At 46.9% G+C, this 14,537-nt stretch overlaps 1 protein-coding gene across 1 annotated transcript in view; it reads right to left on the minus strand.

The window, feature by feature from the left end:
• The window catches only part of POU2F3 (POU class 2 homeobox 3), a 41,521-nt gene that overhangs the window by 19,030 nt on the left and 7,954 nt on the right, over positions 1–14,537 (minus strand). Inside the window, exon 4 of the mRNA XM_065652052.1 lies at positions 5,822–5,856. Coding sequence (XP_065508124.1) covers positions 5,822–5,856 — 35 coding nt within the window. The remainder of the gene's footprint in view (positions 1–5,821; positions 5,857–14,537) is intronic.

Raw genomic sequence — 14,537 nt, forward strand, 5'->3', positions numbered from 1 at the left:
CCCGCTGGCCTGTTTTGGAGTTCATTCCCAGCAATCTCATCTGAGGGCCTCTGCAAGGTGTCAGAACAAAACAAGCCTGAAGAAGAGGTTCCTCTGCATATCTGTCCTAAGCAAAACAGTGCCATATATAGAAACAGAGGACTTTCCCTGAAGCCAGGGCTTTCTCTGATGCTTTCCCAAAGGACTGCATTTCAATGAAGAACCAGCACACATACAAATTTATGCAATCAGTCTATCCCTAGGACAGAACAAGGAAACTTCAAAAGGGAAAGGCCAGGGTAGTGTTCAGCTTAGACACAGTGTCAGTCAAGGCAGATATGGACAGCCAGGCTGATTTCCAGTTAGTGAAGGCTCAAGAGATGAAAAGCAGATGCAAGACTTAGGCTGATACCCTGGGGCAATGCAGAGAAGAGAGAGTGAAATCTGAATTGATCCCCAGAGGGGAGAAGGAAGCAGGATGTGAACATCCCCTTGAGAGGAGGGCAAAACCGGACTGGGATGGAAATCTGGAGGGCAGACTGAAACCTGAACTACCCACAGGGAAAAGCCGAACAGGAACAGAAATGACATATAGGGAACACATGAGACTGGGGGGATGGGAACGCAAAGTGGAATGAATAACTATGAGAGAGATCCCTGGAGGGAGGGAAGCCCTGATGGAGCAAAATTAAATCTGCAGGGAGTTTTGCATCCCAGATATTAATAACAAACTACCTAGCAAGTTAGGCCCTTTTTTTCACCTTCAAAAGGATGGAGGGGAGGAAGAACTTGTCTGTGGTTGAGCACAAGACTATGATTCAGAGAATCGGAGTCCGTATCCCAGCTCTGCCAGGGAGCAGGTCCCTGGATTACAATACACCTCTATGTCCACAGGCAACTGTCCTATAAAGCATCCACTGATTTCAACTGCAATCACGGTGCTCAGCATCTTTGGGAAAAGCCAGGTAGTCAGTCTCTGTCTGCCTCATCTGTTAGACAGGGTTAAACACCTCCCTGCCTTCCTGAGGCACTGAGATGCTAAATTCATTAGCAAAGTACCTTCAGACGTGTGGGTGGAAAGTACCAAACAAGGTCAGAGTATTATTAAAAGCACTGAAGAAGAGCCACCAGTGATTTTAGGTCTCAGATGCAGTTTACCCACTTGAATTTCTCATATCATGCATCTACAGGACATCAGCTGTGAAGACCTGAGATGATTCACTCTATTACCTCAAAATAACTGCCAAAACCCCCACATAAACGTCAAAAATTAAAGTTCTCCTGGACAATGACTCTTTCAGAAATGAACAGGAGGGCAGGGAAACGAGTCAGATAAGGACGTTCTGAGGGACAGAGAGCAGGGAAATAATGCACAGCATCCTTCACTTGGTTTTGGAAGGAAGAGATTTTTCAACTGACCCAGTCCCTCACTGCTCTTTTACTATATACTAGCAGACACCCTCAACTGGCTGAAAAATGTCTACTCAAGGCCTACTGACTGGGAATCTTAAGCAGCTCAATTACTTAATACTGACTGTCCACTGGAACAGGAAGATTTTGAAAAGTGTCCCTTGCAGTCATATGCAACAGTCAAAATGGCAATGTGTTCAACCTGATGTGCAAATATAAGTGTTGAGCTAATGTGCATATGAAATACGAGGCCACTTCAATTACATATCTTATTTCCTTATTTTGTTCTAGATGCTTCCCTTTGTGTTCTGAAGACCTCTCCTGCCTCAGCAATACATCTCCAAGCTACCTCCTTTTCCCAGGTAAATCCATCCCCAGATCCTATTTCTAGGAGCCCTTTTGGAAAGATATCTATCCTTATTACATCCCCCAATTTCTGCGAAACAAAGAAATTAAAGGAATAGGAATAAAGAACCAATTCAAGCTATGCTGAGCCCTGGGCTGCTCAAGCACACCTGTGCCTGCTTCTCCACCTTAAATATTGTAAAGTCTCATGGCAGGATCACCTTCACATTGATACAAATATCAAACCTGTCATTATTATTAAACAAATGACAGCTTATCTGCAAGGGTTAGCCTTTTGCTAGAGTGAAACTGCGTGACCTACTCGGATACAGAGCACATGCAGATCCTGCCAAGCCTTTCCTGCACTGGTAACACAGTCTTTCAGCTTTATTTCGAGAGAAGCATATGCTCTCCTAACACTGGAGTGCAGCTCAGTGCTGCACTTGAGAGCATGAAGGGGCTCATTCCCTCTTCTGGAAGGAGAAGAGATTGGAACCTTCAGTCCTCCGTGGCACTCAGAGACTGCATTGCTTCAAGGACTGACAGATGACACTGTCCTACACATCGCTTTCATGATGGAAAAGAAATCAGTGATTCAGCATCTGTGTGTTTTCCTCCTCCAGCTGCAGACCGATGCATACCACTATGTGCTGGGCTACAACACTCACACCATGCACACAAGCCCTGTTGTCTCCTAAAACCATCAGCCCTAGCTCTGTGTACTCCAGAAGGCACTATTATCTCAGGGATTAACTCCAGACACAGGCTGGATTATCTGGCTTTCCAGAACAGCTCTCTTCAGAGCCATCTACAAAAATCAAACAATGTAGTATTTCCTTAAAGGCTTGAACGTTGCATATACCAACAGGAAAAGAAACTAAACAAAACCTGGTGAGACTGCAGCAGCATCACCTGGTGAGGATCACCACATTATAGCAAGGAAAAGTTCTGATTTCAACACTTCCAGTCAGACCTTTTCCTGCTCCCACTCAATGCCCTTTCATGGCAAGACTCTGAAGCCACATTTGCCAAGTGACTCAGTTCTGTCCCTGACATGCTCTGGACACTATCCCAAACCATCAAGAAGCAGATGTCCTTAGCCAGGTTGCCAGCACTGAAGGTGAAAGTTTATTACTGTCTCTTTGCATTTCCCTTGATATAAACAGGAAACAACTAGCATTAGACTCACTAAATACAAAGCCAAACCAGATAGGCAAGGCAGAAGATGCTTCTTTTTCCATACACACCTTTTTCCCTCTCATTCACATACAAATTACTGTTGCACCCAGGTGGGAGGAGAGCCTGAAGAGGGGAGGGGGGAAGAAATGTTTGCCAAATAGGTTGAGGGATCAGAAGGCAGCTTTCTCATAAAGCACAAGGCTGACCCACAAACTGCAAGAAAACCTCAAACTCCACAAGAGTTTCCCTCCTCCCCATTTTCAGGGTGAGAGCAGCCGCAGCAGGGAATTGGTAGGCAAGTAAGGGGTCTAACCAGGTCACTCCACCCTTCTCTTCCCGCCTGGAGCACAACATGGGAGGGAAACAGACCTGAAATGTAGGGCATCTACAAAGACTGGGGGAGAGGCTTGAACGATGTGAGATTTATGATCTTCAAAGTGATTAGCGCCCAGGACTCCAAATAAAGTCAAAGAGAGCTCAGCAGCTCTTGCATTTGGTTTGGAGTTGGGTTTCAAACCATGCTTCTCTGGCTTCAGTTTGAAAACTTGAATTGCAAGGTAACAAAAAAAAAAAAAAAAAAAGCCACCCAAAACCAACCTCAAAACCCAAACCAAAATTAAAAAACCCACCAACCTCCACCCCTAATGAAAGATCTCAGCACCTGATTTTACATGAAAACACTTTGATATTTCCGTATCTCCCTTCTTCCTTTTTCTCATCATTTGAAATCTATTTGCTGAATCCAAGATGAATTCATGAACAGCTGAGGTCAACCTGGAACGTGAGTGTATAATCCATGTGCATTTGGGCTCATGCTCATTTAAAATAATAATAACAATAATGGCTCAAGTCTACATATGGCCTTGAGAGAGCCAAGAGAGGGAGACAAAGAGCCGTTTGCACATGCTTGTGTCCACTCACATAGACTGTTTGAACCCCATCCCTGACAGCCCTGCAAAACCCCTGGTGTGGACACTAGCTTTGTTCTGGGAAATCGCACCAGACTGGAAACAAAAAGGAAATCCAAACTTGTTCACAGGCTTTTGCTTTGTAAACCTTGATAAGTCCCCAGTCAGGTTTGCTACTCAGTTACACAAACAGATGTGCTGGCAAAAATGAGAGAGATTTTGCGGTACCCCTTCAGTGGCAGGAGAAAAACGAAAATGGGAAGTGAATGCTACGAAAGACTGTCATAAAACCACAGTCTCTTTTTTGGGAGGAGAAAGCTTCTATCAAGCAGAGTCTGGCCCAGATCCTACTGACTGCAAGGCTGTTGGCCCCCACAGCTTCACCAGCATCCACTCATTCAGTGGCATGCAGAGGACTGGGACCTTAAAGATAATGGGTCAAATCATCGGTGGATGTAAATCAGCACTGCTTCACCACAATCAATAATGTTTCCTTGATTAACCTCAGCCCAGCTTCGAGTTCTAACATCTTTGTGGTGTTGCCATCGGAAAAGTTTGCAACATGTAATGATCTTGTACTTTCATAGCTTATTTCTATCTTGAGGGAATTTTCTTTTATCGCTAGTTATAAGCAGATTAGATTTTTCTCTTGGCATGTGGGAAGCCTGCGCTTTGGGCTCTGCAATTCACAGAGCTGGAGACACAAGGCTTTTTGTTTTCAGCTGGATATTCCAAAAACCTGGAAGATGGCTGAACATGTTAAGACACCTTTGATAGGAAGTTACAACCCACCCAAAACCAGAGCAGCCAAACCAAGCAAACAGCAGCTTGCTGACATCTGTTAGACAAGAGCCACCAGGGCAGGCTTAAAGGACAGAAAAGTCATGGTGAGAAGCTTCAACTGCCCACCTGCTGCTAGCAGAAAGCCTGTGCAAAGAACACAACCTTCGAGCTTGAGGAACGCACAGTTGGAAGCAGGTAGGCTGCTGTACTGTTAAGAGTGCCAACATCTGCTTCAAATGCTAGTGACTGCCTGTGGTTTACAGCCCCTTCTGCTCTCCTCGCTCCCTGGCCAGCCCCTGGAGTCCTGCAGCAGGTCGGTGGGTCAGCTCTCTACATCTCTTTGTCTTCACAAGGTCCAAGTCCAGCTCCACTGATGGCCGCAGGAATACTTAGCTCCCAACTCCGAGAACATTTTCTCATGTGTCTGCACAGATTCAAAGTCTACATGCTCCAGAGGGCTGTCACCTTCCTCCCCTTGCAATTCTGATGTGAGATCTGGGGATTTCTTAGAGCCACACATGAACACCTCCAGACACTCAGTGAGACAGGGGTTACTTTTAGCTGTATGAAGCAGAAGGATAACAGGAAACACAAAGACAACGGTTTCTCACACGTTCATTTGCAATTAAGTCTTGCTTGCCCTGCAAGATGCACTTGCTTTTATCTGCTGTCCCTTTCCCCACTGTCTTGCTAAGAGGAATCTGCTGTTGTAAGCAGGCCTGGTCTTGACCTACACACTCCGAGACCTCAAACCACCTCATCTTCAGTCCTTGCTGATGCTCCTGTGGGTCAGCCCCGTGTTCTCAGACTTGCATACCACAGTGCTTTTAGCACCAGCGTCACAAGCAGTAGAAATGCGTGGGGCTCTGGGGTGAGATTTGCACATCTGCCAGTGTAACTGAGGTCCCTTTTGTTTCTAAATGTCAATGGAAAAAAATAAAAAGCCAGAAAAGGCCTCAAGCAAATGGTGATTTAAAGAAACTCTATAATTAGCTGAACTTCTAAGAAATAGGAAGGCCTGGAAACCAGAAGTTTAATCTGTCATTCTGTCCCACAAGGGGAACCAGGAAGAACTTATTGGTCTGTTTAATGGCAGCTTCTAACCTAACAGTTTTTCTCTCTTAGCAGCAGCTGCCAGGGACTCAGCAAGATGAGCAACTAAAAAACAGTGTTTCAAGAAGGCAGGAGAATACCTGGAAACCCAGGGAGCATCTTACCTGCCTGTTGAAGTCCAGCCCATTCTGTTCATTTCCTAGAAAGAAACAAATAGAAAAATATATCCATATTAATGACAGTCAGCATTGATGTAAACTTTCCAGAACTTAGAAGACGCGTAATGAAAGACATACTCCTAGCCCAGCTCAGTTTACTGTGAGAGCAAGAAGAGGAGGAGGAAGGTGGAGTTAATGCAGATGCAGCAATGGAAATACAAGGGCAGCTTTTGCAACATTTGGTGGTATCAGCCTTTGCTGAAGTATAACAGAAGTGCTTCTGCCTGGGAGATACCTGGCCAAGCAGCAACGGTGGGGGAAAGCTCACTAACTACAAGGGAGAATGCAGCAGAGGTGAGCTGGAGGACGTTACAAATCTCCAGGGAAATCCAGGACCAAGGCACTGAATACGAAGCAAGAACTAACTGTGGGAGAGGCTAGCAAACAGGTGGCCAAGGCTGTTAACCAGGGATCTTCAGGAACCCGTGTGGCACTGAGTAATTACGGGATATCTAAAGGAACAGAGGGTGCCGTGGGGTTGTGCTCAAGAGGCGTCTCCTTGATTCCAAAAGAGATTGGCAGGCACAGGGGGAAAATCAGACAGGTTTCAGCCTGAAGGTACCGCACAGGCCCTCACTCATTCCCCTTTGATGATAAACATCCCCCCCCCTCCATCACACCTGCCAAATTCATCAAAAACATCACAGAGGAAAGGTTGTACGCTCCACAGATATGAATACTTTAAGGGATTCCACGAAGCCTCTTTAGTTGCAAAGGCAACCCCAAGAAACCCCTTCCCTTCTCTTTGCAATCCATTCCCTAAGTCAGTCTCTTCCAGTCCAACTGAGTTTGTGATAAATAGCCTTGAATTGTTCACACCTCACTGGCACAAGACCCCGGGGCCTTCTTCTCCTGTTTTCTTCCAGTGTAACGTTCCCCATAAAGCATAACCTGTGCACTGTGTTCTGATCAAACTTCAACTCATCATGGTTTTTTCAGGAGTTAATGTCTCTCTTGCAAAAAGTTGGAAAGCAGTGAAGAGGCTGCACAGGCAGGAGTGCAAGTCCAATTCTCCCATTGACTTGCTTTTTTCAACTGAACAAGCCGCTAGCCTAAGCTAGTGTGCAGTTTTTCAGCTTACACCATACACATAATATTCCCAGGTGAATCAGCATGGTTCTTTGAGATCCTCAGGAGGAGTGTGCTTAGTACAATTATTCATAGATGGCAAAATATTTTAGAGTCAACAATTTCATGGCACCCTATTCTCTGCTATCTAGTAACAACTCTGGAGATTTAATCTGCAACATGTTAATAGCATTAACTGCGGAAACTGAGCTGCCTTTGTTGCTCTTGTTAGGCTGAGCTGTAGGTCTTCTCTATCAAACAATACCAGAACACTATTTCACAGCAGAAAAAGCTGCTGCCCCCTCCCCTCGCCCTGCTCTGAAATCTCCTCTATCTTCTCACCGTCTGTGACTCAACCCAGATCCAGCTCTGCGCTTCTCCCTCCTCCTGTCTGCATTCCTGTTGTGCTAGAGCCCATCCTCACCTCCTGCCTTCCTCCCAACATGCTTCCCAAAGCTTTTTCTTTTTGCATTGTCAGGTCTTAATCTTCTTCCATGTAATTCCCTACTCTGATGCAACCCCCAGCTCGCCACACATTTCTGTGCGTCTTGCCGTAACCATCTGCACCCTGACCACCTCTCTCCAGCTGCTCCTGCCCCAGGAATTTGTTCATTCATTGCGTTCCAGCTCTATGCCCCAAGAGCCAACAACTGCACATACAACGATGGGAATGCTGATAGTGTTAATAGATGATCGCAATCAGTATCCACACACCTGAGGAGGACTGTGTGAGGATCTTCAAGGCCTGCAGTTTCTACCTTTGAAACCCACAGGGCGTTGATGCAATCTAAAGGCAGTAGCTAAAGGGAAGAAAGGCAAGGAGGAGAGGAGGAGGAGGAAATAAAGTTCCCGGTTGCTAAAATAGAACAGGACGGAAATGGTAATGCTCTGATTTCTTGGATACGAGAGTTTTGCTCACGTTCAAATGCATCATGTTGATGAGGCAAGATTCAACGACCTTGAGGGAAATCCCTAGGACCCAGTGATGATAGCTCTGAGTCACTATCGTGCACCCCAAAACTTGGAACTTGAGATGCACAGCTGGAATGGAGTTTCACTTCACGTCACTACCGCCAGGCCCAAGTTCTCCAGCACATTCTTTCCTCCACTTCCAAGCTTCTCATCGCTCACTTTTTCCTTCTTGCACAAGCATGTGCATCCGACAGACTTCTACTTTTTCCCTTCCTCTTCTACAATGCCAGGCACAGCCTTCTCTAAGTCCAGCCCTCTGTGCCCTTGCACATCCCACCACAGATGAACTCAGGTGTTCGGGAGCAGCTCAGCCAGATATTTTGTGACAGTGGAGCATACTGCAAATATGCATGGAGATTGACATTAACTCAGTCGTAGCTTGGGTGTCTGAGAGAATTGCCCCAGGCTGTCTTGGTAGACAGCAAGGAGAAATAGGCACCTCCAGAGGCCATTCATCTGACCTATCTTAGACGCCTATCTTAACTTGAGATAAATGGCCCTCTGGAGAAGACTATTTCTCTTTATTGACTACAAAGGGACCCAGGGGCAGCTAGTTCAGACTTAGATGTCCAATGGTGAGATATTTAAAACTGAGTGAGGGGATTTGTGCTCCCAGTGGTTATGTAAATGGGAGCTGGATACAGAAGCCTCTTCAACTTTTCAGCAGGACTAGTGAGTGGTTGTGCCCAGATTTATTTGCAAACAAATCTCATCTTTTTTCAGTAAAAGCTTGTGCTGGAGTAAAATCCAAATGATTCCAGCTGCCAAGGTTTGGGTATGATAAGGATAACAACTCTCTTCTTTCAGTTAAACCAGTAACATTCTTACAAATATTTTAAAAATAGACTCAGTTTCTCCCCAGTTTCTATCAACATCGGGATTCAAACTGAAGCAGTCATTTCTCTCCTTAAAGGAACTGGCTGTTCAAACAACGAGGATCTACACTTAAGATTTAATCTTTTCTAGCTCCAGGAGATAAAAAGAAAAGCGTAAGCAGTAGCAGATTCTCGGCTGCTGTAAACTGCCAGAACTTCGCTAATTTTAATGGAGCGTTGCACCAGCCAACAATGTGCCTCTTGCTACACCAGCCAGAAACAAAAGGATCCGAAGTCTCCAGCATCTGCTAGATGTAGTCCTTCCCTCCTTAAATTGCATCGAACCGGGCAAGCCCTGGGATTTAAATGGAGAACAACTGCTTTGAGCCCCTTGCACTGCAGTTCCCAGGAGGTTCCCCGTCAAACGAGGCTTCATTCTCCTCTCTATGGGTGTTCCAGACAGGGGTAAAAAGTCAGCGATAAGCTCAGCTGGCTCCCCGCAGCACAGCGGACAAGGGCTGTGCTGCTCTCCTTGGTTCACCTGGCAGCTGTTTTGCATAGCACTGGCATCAGATCTGGTGCGAGTTTGCCTGGGGAGGTTTCTCTGGGGATGGGAGCAGCAGAACAGTTCCGGACGCTTCTCCCCACCCGCTGCTGTTCCCCCCCTGCCTGGAATGCGCTGTTTGCTCTGAAAACCAAAGACAAGTGCTCTATCAGAACCAACATGATTCCCACTGGAAGCCGCCAAGCCAGTCCGGCACTTGAGGACAAAAGCGCCATATTAGGAGAAAAGTAAAATCAAGACTGCAGCGTGCCTTCATCTTCACAAGGCAAACACATGCAGGAACATGCAGATGTCACCTACAGGGAGTGACAGCCGCCCGTGGCTTTTCCCCCAACAACAAAAACAGGGCTACAGCCAGGAGGCTAACCTTATCCCCCTTCCCACCCAACTACACACTTAATTCGCCTCACAGTTTGATCTCAGCTGCACAGAAGGGACAAGGAATTAGAAGGTGATTTCAATCTTTAACAGGTGTTGGGGAATTCCCACAGGGAATCAGTTTTCTGCTGCGTGCATTTGGGAGGGAAATTCGGAACAGCTGAACGGCAATGGAGGAACAGTGCCAGGCAGACACCGGGCAGGGGATTCAGCTGCCTGGGCTTAGATGTCTAACTTTTAGGTGTCTAATTCTGAGCCAATTGCTCTAGGCTCCCTTCACAGCCATGAAGAGGAAGCAGGCACTTCCAGAGGGCAACTCATCTCACCCCCAAGATAGACAGCAGAGAGATGAATCACCTTCTGGAGAAACCTATTTTCATCCTTGACTGTTCAAGGAGGCCAGGGTGAGCAGGTCAGACTTCAGCTTCAAAGTATTGAATACCTAAAATTAAGACTAATCTCGCCTATCCTGAAGATTTTAGCACTCCAGCTGATAAAGCACAATGCCACTAGAGATTGACAAAACAGGCCAGATGCAGAGCACCTTTCAAGGTACATTTTTTTAGAAGCTGAGAAGTGAATTTGTCCACATTAACTGATACAAGAATCAAATATCTCATCTGAAACAACATGTAAAATTGAAAGATTACTCAAGAGCAGGTAAAGAAAAGAGTGGCAACAATTATTATAACTGTGAACAACACGACCCACATGCTGGAAATGAAAAAAAATGCTCACCTGCACTGAGAAGGATGTGCAAAAAATATATTCGGCACCAAATGCACTCCTCAGAATTTCAATTCACTTCAGAGACTCAAGCAAACACCAAGTCACAGACCTCTCATGCTACCGTTCCCAGCAGCCAGACCAGTGACTTCTCCAGAACCAGCAGGAAAAGCCCTGAGTGCTAAGAGCTCACTTAAATCCCCTTCTCTCCATTTTAGCGGCTGATTCCTGATTCCCTTCAGCTGTGTCCAGTGGCACTTGGGAGCAGGAACCGAAGCTGAGCAGATAGCAGTGTGTTCCCTGGATCCTGTGTTCCCTGTTGGGATGCTCACTGTTCCCAAGGCTTACCTTAAGAAGTGCTTTCTAAAGGGAGCAGGTGAAAGCATTAGCAGAACAGGGAGTTTTCGAGGCAGCTAGATAGGATTGCAGTTTTCGTGTTAACCGTTTGCTCTAAAGACACAAACAGACCAAACCAGAGCATCTCCATGGGAAAGTTAAGGTTGGTTAGCAAGGAAGGTGAATCTGTGCTGACTCAGCCAGATGGTTACAGTCTCCAGGGGAAGCTTTCACTGAAGACTCACGTGTTTCATTTGGGTGGAAACCCCTGGGTTATAAAAATGCCCTTCCTTCATCAGCAATGCCTCAAAGAAATCACATCTTCTAGTCCCAGTGCAGCTCTGAGTGCAATACACCCTGCATGTGGCGCAGGGAGCAGGGGGAGAGAGCAGGACAGTGAGTGTGGGAGACTCTGGCAGTTTCCAGAAGGAAACCCAAGGGCAGCAGTTGTTCCCACGGAAAACATTTCACCTGCAGGTGCTGGGAGAGGGCAAGTCTCTTAGACCAGAGGCAAGAGGCAGATCAGACCAGCTCTTCCTTTGCCCCTCTAATTCAAGTCAAACCAGCCTTTTGTTCCCCTTTCCCCTCCCCATCCTTTTTTATCCTCTTCCATAATGGGATGTTTAAGAAAAAAAAAAAAATATATAACCCAACCTCAAACCCTAATCACCTTCATTTGAATTTCAAATATCCCCCTCCTGGCCTCCCCCACACCCCAACTGACTCGGAGCTGGGAATATGGAAATTTCTTCTGCTTGCCTTAAATGTGGCTGTGCTATGAAAATCATCAGCCTTATGCAAATCCTGAGCAGGCCCAATTGCCATAGCAACCAGCTGTTTCCAGCTCAACTGCTGCTGCTTTCATTTATTCAGGACTTGTCCTGGGGCTGTGCATGGCTGCAGGGGGGAGAGACAAGAGAAATCCTGGAGGCTTTGAGGAAAGTTTCACCAGGGAGAGCTAGCCTTGGAGAGCAAAGGCGTAGCCAAGGACTAGGCTCAGCATGGGGCCAGGGAAGGCCAAGTTTCCTCAAAAGGCTTTGGCCTGACAGTGTGTTTCCAGCCCGATCTGAAGAGGTAACAACAAAAGGCAGAAGAGAAAAGCTCAGCCTGTGCATCCCTTGGCTTGCCTGCTGCGTGGAACGAGTGCCCCTGTGCACCCAGCAGCCTGAGCACCCACCAGCTCGTCTCACACCAGCCATTGCCCTGCTCGATCCAGCATCCCTTGCTTGTTCACGTTTTCTTTTGTCCAAGTTAGAAGCTGACACAGAGGTCAGAGCCTTCATAACCTATTCCAACACGAGGCTTCAGGTTTAAAAGAGACCCTACCCAGACATAGAGTGAGAACACAATAAACGACAGCATCTCCAGAGCCTCGCAGAAATCAGGGCTCCGTTATGCCAAGAGATGTACCCATCCCTGGGGAGAGCGGCACCTGCATCAAAGAGTTTAAACCCTGGCAAAAAGGTAGGAGAACAGATTGGGACTCTCACTTTGGAACTGAGGAACAGAGATAGATTTAATTAAGTTTGTACAAGGACTGCATGGCAGAGACACAAACTGAGACAAGGTCTCCGTTTTTTCCATCCACTTTGATATGGATTTAATGTCGAATGCACTGACATAGAAGCTGCGGTACTGGGAGGATCTTTCGCTAGGGTGGGAAATTTTGGTGTCCAGTTTGAGAGCTGCCCTTGCTCTCTCTCACCCACTGCCAGGGGACATGAGGTGTCTTGCCGGAGCAGTGGAGGAAGGTGTCTCATGCGGGCATCGTTCCGTGGGCACAAGCTGGCTGAAGTGGAGGATGCAGGGGGAGAAGAACGACATTCAAAGGAGTGTCCCCTCAAAGGGGACACTTTGCAAGACCATAGGAGCAGATGCGTCATAGCTCTTTACCGTTTTTATTTTCTTGGGGTTTAAAGGAAAGGGTCTGTCTTATCCTCAGATAGAAGATATCTGCTTTATTGCTTCCTAAGGCACCCAGATATGTTACCCAAGCTGTGAGGGTTAAACAGCCCTGCTGCCATTGCCACCAGAGCCAGAAGCAAGCCAAGAGCCCAGCTTTCTGGCTCCGTGTGCTCTCCCCATGAAACCGCACTCCTCTACCTGGCCGCTGCTCTTCCAGATCCCAGACCCGACACAGCTGGGCCAAGCTGCCGGGTCAGCCAAGCACCACTGTCCCAGGGAACGATATCAGCTGCTCCGGAGGCAGCGATAACGCCGTGGGGCTGTCCTACATTGCACCCACACATACACACCCCAGCTCCGCTCCCCGTGTGCCGGGGTGCCCATCACGCACCCCGCCCTGGGCTCCTGGCAGCCTGGCCAGTTCCCCGTGTTACAGGGTGGGGAGGGAAGATGCTCGGAGTGCCTGCAGCTATTCAGTTACCGATGCTTGTGTTTGAAGAGCTTCCCTATCACCCTTTTGTTAAAGCTTTGGCTTCCCCCCCATAGCCTCAACAGATGAAATCAAAGGGAAGTAGCTTTGCTTGGTGTAACCTGTTTTGATCAAGCAGATAAACGGGGAACAAGTGTCTGACACAAACAAACAGACAGACAGAGGCAAGTCCCACCTCAGCATTTTGTTGCATCAGATACAGAGGGCTTAGATAAACCACAAGAAGGGGGAGATCTCTGCCTCTCGGCTTGAAGACCAGGGGCGACACTCTGCAGTGCCAAGCCCCCACAGTTCCCATAAAAAAAAATCAACCCAGAACTTGCTGGCATGGCTTTCATCAGTTTAAAAAGATGAAAAGAGCTTACGGCCAAGCATAAAACTCATGCTTGTCATTACCCCCCATGGAGTCAGCGGGACTGCCGGCGAGCCCAGACACAGCCTCCGCGCACCGAGGGTCAAACCGCCCCGGCGTCGCCCGGGAAAGGGGAAAGAGGACCCTGGGACCGGAGAGGTGACCCCGCGCTTGGGCAGGGGCTGATCTGCACAGCTCCCGGGCGACGGAGGAGGCTGCTCCAACCCGCCGCCCTCCCCGCACAAAGCCCTGTCTGCTCCTCTCCCCCGCCTCACACACGTGGCATGGCAAAAAAGGCAGAGTTAAAGTAGAAGAGGGCTTAAGATTCATGGGACTGGATAGGAGAGGTGATATTCCTTGGGTTTTGGGGGTTTGTTTTTGCTTTTTTAAAAAAAAAAAACCACAACTTTTTTTTTTTTTTGTAAAATGGCAAAATACCTACAACCAGTAAGCATGGAGGAGATGGAATCAGACAAATGTGGGGTTTTGGAGAGTGTCTTAATAAAATCTTCGAAGCATTTTCTATTAAATTGGTGTGGATGGAAAAGGGGGGAAAAAACACGCTCCGCTTTCCTAACCTCCTATGAAAAAAAAACAATTTAGAAAATTTTCTCAAAAGAGAACCCCCCCCCCCCAATTATTTTAAACACTTTCAAAGTAAAACAATGCCCCAAATTACCCTTTTCCCCCTCTAAGCCTAGAATTGGCAGAGATATGAAAGGGTGAGATTATGCTTCTGCTACTGACACTTCCCATCAGATCTTTAGGCATCAGTTGTAGATCAAGGGCTTGGTTTACAAAAGCATTTTGGCACCCAACTCTCTCCATTACTTTTTATTCTTCTTTTCTTAAATTCTTCTTGGATCCAGTCTGCATCTTTTGGTGATGAAAGGCCTTTGTAAATCTGCACTTAGAAGTATTTTCATTCTTTATAAGCTATAATATTGTTAGTTTGGTAACTGTCTTCTCCTTTGGGGGGTAACAAGATTCCTGGAGAGCTGTGCGAATTGGTCCATTTCATTAGGAAATGGATCTTCAATTAATGAGTCACCGGA

The sequence above is a fragment of the Caloenas nicobarica genome, chromosome 26 (assembly GCF_036013445.1).
Source record: "Caloenas nicobarica isolate bCalNic1 chromosome 26, bCalNic1.hap1, whole genome shotgun sequence".
NCBI lineage: Eukaryota > Metazoa > Chordata > Aves > Columbiformes > Columbidae > Caloenas > Caloenas nicobarica.